The sequence below is a fragment of the Oryza sativa genome, chromosome 5 (genome assembly GCF_034140825.1).
Source record: "Oryza sativa Japonica Group chromosome 5, ASM3414082v1".
NCBI classification, from domain to species: Eukaryota; Viridiplantae; Streptophyta; class Magnoliopsida; order Poales; family Poaceae; genus Oryza; species Oryza sativa.
This window is the reverse complement of record NC_089039.1, coordinates 8399037-8405892: the sequence shown is the minus strand read 5'-3', so window position 1 is coordinate 8405892 and position 6856 is coordinate 8399037. Positions and strand designations below refer to the sequence as shown.

General features: G+C 38.3%; 1 protein-coding gene across 4 annotated transcripts; it reads right to left on the bottom strand.

The window, feature by feature from the left end:
- Window positions 1–1691: 1691 nt before the first annotated feature.
- Window positions 1692–4690, bottom strand: LOC4338177 (cyclin-A1-4-like). Of its 4 annotated transcripts, none has more exons than NM_001420287.1 (11): window positions 4532–4690; window positions 3979–4367; window positions 3753–3892; window positions 3439–3534; window positions 3204–3337; window positions 3030–3105; window positions 2879–2955; window positions 2765–2798; window positions 2532–2681; window positions 2308–2442; window positions 1692–2214 (listed from the first exon to the last, which is right to left on the bottom strand). In NM_001420287.1, the coding sequence occupies exons 2-11, from the start codon at window positions 4124–4126 to the stop codon at window positions 2131–2133; spliced, it is 1074 nt and encodes a 357-aa protein (NP_001407216.1). In that variant the 5' UTR covers window positions 4127–4367; window positions 4532–4690; the 3' UTR covers window positions 1692–2130. The 4 variants fall into 4 exon arrangements, with proteins under 4 accessions (NP_001407216.1, NP_001407215.1, XP_066166321.1 ...); NM_001420286.1 differs by having other exon boundaries at window positions 3439–3531; XM_066310224.1 differs by having other exon boundaries at window positions 1733–2214; window positions 3979–4113; window positions 4532–4671.
- Between the last annotated feature and the right edge of the window lie 2166 nt (window positions 4691–6856).

Sequence of the window (6856 nt, the reverse complement as noted above, 5' to 3'; positions counted from 1 at the left end):
TTCTTTTAGTTTTTGGTGATTTTGTTTACTGGTTTGGGAAATAGGCAGCCTTCTAGAACCATTTTTGTTGATACATGCCAATGTGTTTTTGATAGTTTTCCTCCTGTAATGAAGAAGAGTGTTTTTTTTTAGAAATCAGTTTCTTCACTCTATGGTTAACAACAACTTAACATTCTAACCATAATTGTTAGAGACTGCACTCGTTCAATCTATAGTAAGTTCTTAATTTGACATGAGCATGTCATTTTCTGATCAATGAAAAAGAAATCTCAAGTTGATTGTACAATATTTTTTCCTTAAACACTTTCACATCATAACAGGAGTCCATTAAGAAGTTATGCATGAATTAAACTAAAGTTCTTTCCAGATTCAAGAACAATGTGGGTTAAAGGATGCGTATTTAAGATTCAGAACTTTGTCATTAATGGCCATGTTCCAAGATTGGGAACTACAAATTAGGTTGGAAGCATGACCCCTAACCAAGCCGCCTGTGATGAGGCGATGCGGTGATCAGTGAGCATCTGCAACACGAAACCATAACTAACAAACGGATTTGACGAATATTGGTATCGGTTACCAGGTAGCAGTGAATGATACTACTATTAAATTGCTAAATTATCTTTTGAGCAAAAATTATAATAATAATATTGTTTAACAACGCATCTTCCAAATTAAAATTGTCAGATCACCAATCGGCAGACTAGAAGGGTCTCTCACGCAACATGAATTCGGCTTCCGATACTCGCAGAATATATGCATATGGTACGAGAAACGCTCCAAAAAATATTGGAGATAAGTCACTTGGAGAAAGAGAGAGAGAGAAAGAGAGAGGGGCACTCACAGCTATAGGACTAGGAGAGAGGGGTGCCTCCTTCCTTCCTTCCATGCGGCTGCGAAAGTGGGAGGCTCGTGCAAATCAACGAGATATCCAACGCTTTGTTTCATCACTGGGAACAAGAATCGTATAACAAGAGTTAGGGGAAAATCCAAATACCCGCCTACAATTCATTACTTTTTCTGCTTTCTACTCTCCTCCCTACAACTCAATATTGTTCAAAGGATTTCCCACCACTATTCAATTTTCACGATTTTTCGTGATGCCCTCAATTTCTCGTTATCGTGGGCCTTCAACACATCCCACGGGGTAAGTTGCCTCGTACCATCTTGGTGGCAAAAGCGTGCACACCTCCTTTCATTTTCCATCTTTCGCAAGCTTAAATTCCGCAATCGCCACTTTTCAAATTGGAAAGTGGAAGAAGATCCGTGTGCTTTTGCCATCAAGTTGGCACGAGGCAATTGTGCCTGCAAGTCACCATTAAGGCCCACGATAACAAGAAATAGAGTGTATTAGTAGAAATCGTGAAAACTAAATAGGGATGGGAAACTGAAAGAGAAATTAACTTACGTGGAGTGTTTTGAACAATAATAGAATTGTAGAGGGAAGAGTAGAAAGAGTAGTGACTTATACGTGTATTTGGATTTAACCCCAAGAGTAAATGTCCCGTTCCCGTTCTCGGTAGGTTTCCGAATATATGTTATCGAGGACGTCACTCCTCTCAAGTCTCAACCTTCTAAACCATAGTATGTTTTTAAGTGTTAAACGGGATGCAACATCCTAACGAGTTAACATGGATCCATATAGTCGTACAAAAATGAAAACTAAAATTAAAAAAAAAAAGATCCAAACAATTATTCTACCACATGGAAACAAAGGTTGTTCAGGTCAAAGGAATAGCTACAGTCAAGTTCATCCCACTGAGAAGGACAAATATATTCATACTTCACTTGCCCTCAGGCATTTATCTCTTATCCAGCATATCCATTTTGTTTACAGTAACACGGTAAAATCATATCAAACAAGCTTGGAGCAAGCAAAATGGATAGAGTAGGAAAGGACTAGCAGCTTTATGCACTGTGGTTGTAAGCAAGCCGCCGCCAGAGAAATGCACTTGCCGTGCATACACAAATGAGGCCAACTTGATGTACAGCTCTACCACTTCATCTACAATGTACAATCTACCAATCTGCTAACACAAGGGCGCGTGGCGTGTGCTTGCCTTGCGCATGAGCAATCTGTACAAATCAGCCTACCATTCGGGGCTACTGCAAGACTTCAGGGAGTAACTGGAGTTAATCAGGCTTGTAGCTGCTTGGATCTTCGAAAAACTCTGCTGGAATTGATGGTGGAGAGTACTTCTTTGCTACGAATTTGTACTGAGAACAAATAGATAGGTGATAGAAACAATTTATTACCAAATAGAAGTAAATGCGTTCCAGCAACAATGGCCTTATTTTGACTTCACTCACCTTGTGTTGACTGTATTTTTCTCTAACTGCTCGAAGGTTGCCTCCAGGGCCAACCAAGAAAAGCCGGTGTAGTCCTTTTGCACAATTGCATAGGTCGGATGGTTTGTATTGTGTGTAGAATGAAAGTGTTGAATTCTGTTTCCAATTTAAGAGAGAAAGAAATCAATACATTTAGTCTAGTTTGCAGAATAGCAATAAAATCTGCAAAGTTTAAAGCATTATACCCAAGGATTCTCTGTTGGCTTAAGGATAAACTTCGCCAAGAAAATAGAAGACGCAGCTATAAGTGACGGTACATAGCAAATTAAGCTGTACTCCAGAAGTGATAGCTCCGCAATGTAATTAGCTAGGAACTCAAGATGCAAAACTGGAGCCTGCAGAAGGAAAGGTTGATTGAGTAAGCTACATGAGAATGCAGGAGTGGCAGAGTCTGTAAGCTATTGAAGAAAACAAGTACCTCATGGCATACTTGAGCAGCTCGTAGAAATCTCCTATTGTGGAACCATGAACAATATTTGGTATTAGTAACTATAGGCATGATAATAATCATTGTTGTAACAGAAAATACTACCTCAAAAAGCATTTTGTTGTAGGTGCAGTCATCTCAAACTTCAAGTATTTCAGGACAGAAGCTTCCATTTTCAAAACCTGTTCGTTAGAAGATGAGAATAAGAGACAAGGAAATAAAAAGAACAAAGCCCAATCTATACTGGGACACAGACCTCATCCTTAGTGTATGTATTGTCAGAAATATAGCAGAGCTCTTCTACTTGGGGTGGGCATATCTCTTCATACTTACTGAAATTTGACCATATATAAACTGAATCAGAATAAAACATAAAAAAGAAGATAAAAGAAAAACAAGAGAACATAAACAGAAGCAAATGGGATCTTACGAAGCTATAAGCAGGCAAGCGACACCAAGTAATTGCATTTTCCGCCGATTGATCACCTTGCTCGAGAGATACCGGTCAATGTAATTGACTGTGAGGTATAAGGTTTCAGGTACAAGCCGATATTCTTCTGTGACCTGAATTGGTACGAGTCATGAATGTAATAGAAATTAAATGGATCATTTGCTGTGCCTCTAGCTTCTGAACCCTGTTTTTATCCTGAAATAGAGTAGCTTACTTCCACAAGCCAGTCTATTAACACTGCCCTCATGCTTGTGTCAATGTTCTTCTGAATGGTTTCCACAAAATCTGTTGAAGGCCTTTTCTTGGTCTGCTAAAATGCAGCATCACAGCACAACAGCAACAAACATAATATCAGATTCTTTTGTGAGCAAAACAAACAGGGAATAACCAAGTCAGTGATGCTACGTAGCATTATATTTTACAATAAGAATATGCTAAGCAAGAAGCTAAATCGGAAAGCAGACAAGGATGACGCAATGCATCACTCTATACAGGTGACGGAATATGGCATGTAAAAGAATCTATCACCTCAGCCACTCGCAAGTGCTTGTAAATGTCAAAAGCAAGAGTTGCACACAGCTGTGGATCCTCATGGTTGTTGTCAATGTCGACGATATAATCAATTTCTACTGAATTACAACCATGCTTCGTCCATTTGGATGCCACACCTGTAAACAAACCGCTAATCACCAATTCTTTCATAGGATGCACAAATGGCCAAAACAGAATTGCCAATTCCGGCAAGAAAACAAACCTGCAACATCCCTGTTGTCAGAAATATGAAGCTTATCATCTGCCAAATGTTGCAAGGAAGATACCACTTCGGAGTCCCCATCATCAAGGCAATCAATATCAAGGCTTTCCGTTGAATCACCAGTTGACATAGCATCTTCCTTAGACATAGAATTGTCAGATAGGCCGGGTGAACAGTCATGGTGCCCCACTGACGGCACAATGGTGGGCAGATAAGGGTTACAAGCTAATTCTTTCTGAAGGGTACTGCCTCGATGTGGTATTGCTTGATCAAACTGGCCAGAAGTTGGTTTTGGGACAGAACCCCCTTCTGTGTTCCAATTGCAAAGGCTTCCCAAAAATCAGGGGCGGATCCAACTTGGGACATGGGGGTTCAGTTGAACCCCCAAACTTTTGGGTGAACAAACAAACTGTTATTCCTTGAATTATTTAAGAGAGGTTTAAGGCTATCAAATTAAGGAGGAGGAGAAGATCTAGAAGAGAAGCGCAAGCAAATTCCAGTCCCGGTGGGGTGGGAGAGAGAGAGAGAGAGAGGAATCAGAAAGAGGACGCACCAGGATCCCCTCCCCTCCGCTGCGATGGAGATCGCCGCCCGGCCCTCCCCTGTTCAGCCGCGACTCGTCTTGGCGGCGGCGCAAGGAGGCAAGGAGCGGAGGAGACAACGAGAGGTACTCGACTACTCTGCCCTTATCTCAATATTTTTACTTACCTCTCCTTCCATCCTATTTTAGTATAGTTTTGTAAAGTTCACATCCAACGTTTAACATTTTATCTTATTTAAAAATTTGAGACGGACGGTCAAAAGTTTAACACGGATTTTCACGGCTGCACTTATTTGGGACAAGGTAGTATTTTAAAACTAGCTAGTGTTATTTCTTTATATAACTGGTGACCCATGTATCATCAATAGTTAGGAAAAAATTAAACGATTGTGTCGATAACAAATTCCTCGTACCACCAGCAACCGCTAACTGCCACTCTACGCACCGCCATCACTGCTCTTTCTCCATGAACCACCATCGTTCCTCTCCTTTGCCTTTACATGCGCAGCCTTAACCTCTAGTAACCGACAAGTCTTTTTCTCCTCCCCTATCGTGATGCGCACTATTGTTATCGTTGCCATTGAGGTCGGAGATATTGGGCTTGCAGGGACTTTGGAAGGCAGGAGCTGACCCGACGAAGAGCGAAGGCGCTATATCGGGCTCTTTCTTGATAGATCTATCGGTTATCCAACTGTCGTATGGAAAAAGAAAATGGAGAGAGAGAGAAAGAGAGAGAGAGTTAATGTGCGAAGTGATTACTGAGTCACCGGACTTGAAGATGGATAGAATATGGTGGTCCAAATTAAAATGTAAAGTTAGCTATTGTGTAAATGAAAATGGTTAAAGGATACCATTATATGAAAACTTTTAAGAATTTTTAAGAATACATAGTATGGATTGTAATTTACTCCCTTTGTCAAAAAAACGAATGTAGAACTGGTGTGACACATTCTAGTACAACAAATCTGAACATATGCATGCCTAGATTTGTTTTACTAGGATGTATCACATCCAGTCCTAGGTTAGTTTTTTATGGGACGAAGGGAGCACTTTTTTTTTTCTCTAGCACAATTAAAGATAATTGTCCATTACCCGATAGTCTCGTGATATGCTAAGTATGATTACACTGCTGTACTTAGCTATAACTAATAATCTCATGATATGTTGATGCATGACGATACAGACTTCTACTAACACAGGCTGATTAACTATGGTTAGATAGATTCCGCTAAAAGATGATAAAAATAATACCATCATTTTTGCTCAATAATAAAGCATTTGACTCTTTTCTCATTGTATTATATTGCCTCCGTTTTTTAATAGATGACACCGTTGACTTTTTCTCACATGTTTGACTATTTGTCTTATTCAAAAATTTTATGCGAATGTATAAGATATAAATCACACTTAAAGTACTATGAGTGATAAAACAACTCATAACAAAATTAATTATAATTATGTAAATTTTTTGAATAAGACGAGAGATCAAACATGTGAGAAAAAGTCAACGGCGTCATCTATTAAAAAACGGAGGTAGTATATGATAACTACATTAGTACGTATTTCTGTAATTCTTTCATATTGTTTTTTATTTTCTACATATATGTTAATTTGGACTAATATATTTCTCATAATTAAATAGATAATACATCATTTTTCCATATTTCTCCTATAAAATAAAATAGGGCATTTTATAATTTGAAAATTATATTATAAGTGTATGTAATTAATGTGTAAGATATGGACTTATAGTATAAGATTTAACTTTTTCTAAAAATGAATGCCGCATCATGGTAGATAGGTAGTTAACTGAACAACCATGAAAAATAGAGACAATCCATTGTGTGTCACTGATTTTGTCCCTGCTCTACAATATGTCATTGGGTTTGTCAAGTTCTAATATGGCATCGCATTTTGCTTAACTTCTATAATATACCATCGTCATCTAGTTAGCCTCCGTTAGCATTGTACAATTTTATTATACAGATTGTAAAACTTAAAGAATTTGAGATGGGCAATTTCTCTGCCTAGTTTATAATATGATATTTTGGAATTTTCGGCCAAATTTTGGAAATTTTTGTCCTAGGGATATTTCAATCATTAGTACAAAATTATACAGTACTAACAGAATCTAAATGGACGGCGATGGTATATTATAGAATTTAAGCAAAATACAATGACATGCTGTAGAACTTAACAAACTCAGTGGCATATTATAGAACAAGGACAAAGTCAGCGGCACACAATGGATTCTCTCTAAAACTAATATAGTTAAATTGTTTCTTTTTTATCCAAAACAAAACATCTTTTACCTAAATATGTTCAGAGAACTTCGAA

Coding starts and splice junctions, on each gene's coding strand:
- LOC4338177 (NM_001420287.1), bottom strand. CDS start 4,126: ATGTCTAAGGAAGATGCTATGTCAACTGGTGATTCAACGGAAAGCCTT. Junction 2,682..2,764: donor CTGCTCAAGTATGCCATGAG/GTACTTGTTTTC, acceptor TTCCTTCTGCAG/GCTCCAGTTTTGCATCTTGA. Junction 2,215..2,307: donor AAAAATACAGTCAACACAAG/GTGAGTGAAGTC, acceptor ATTTGTTCTCAG/TACAAATTCGTAGCAAAGAA.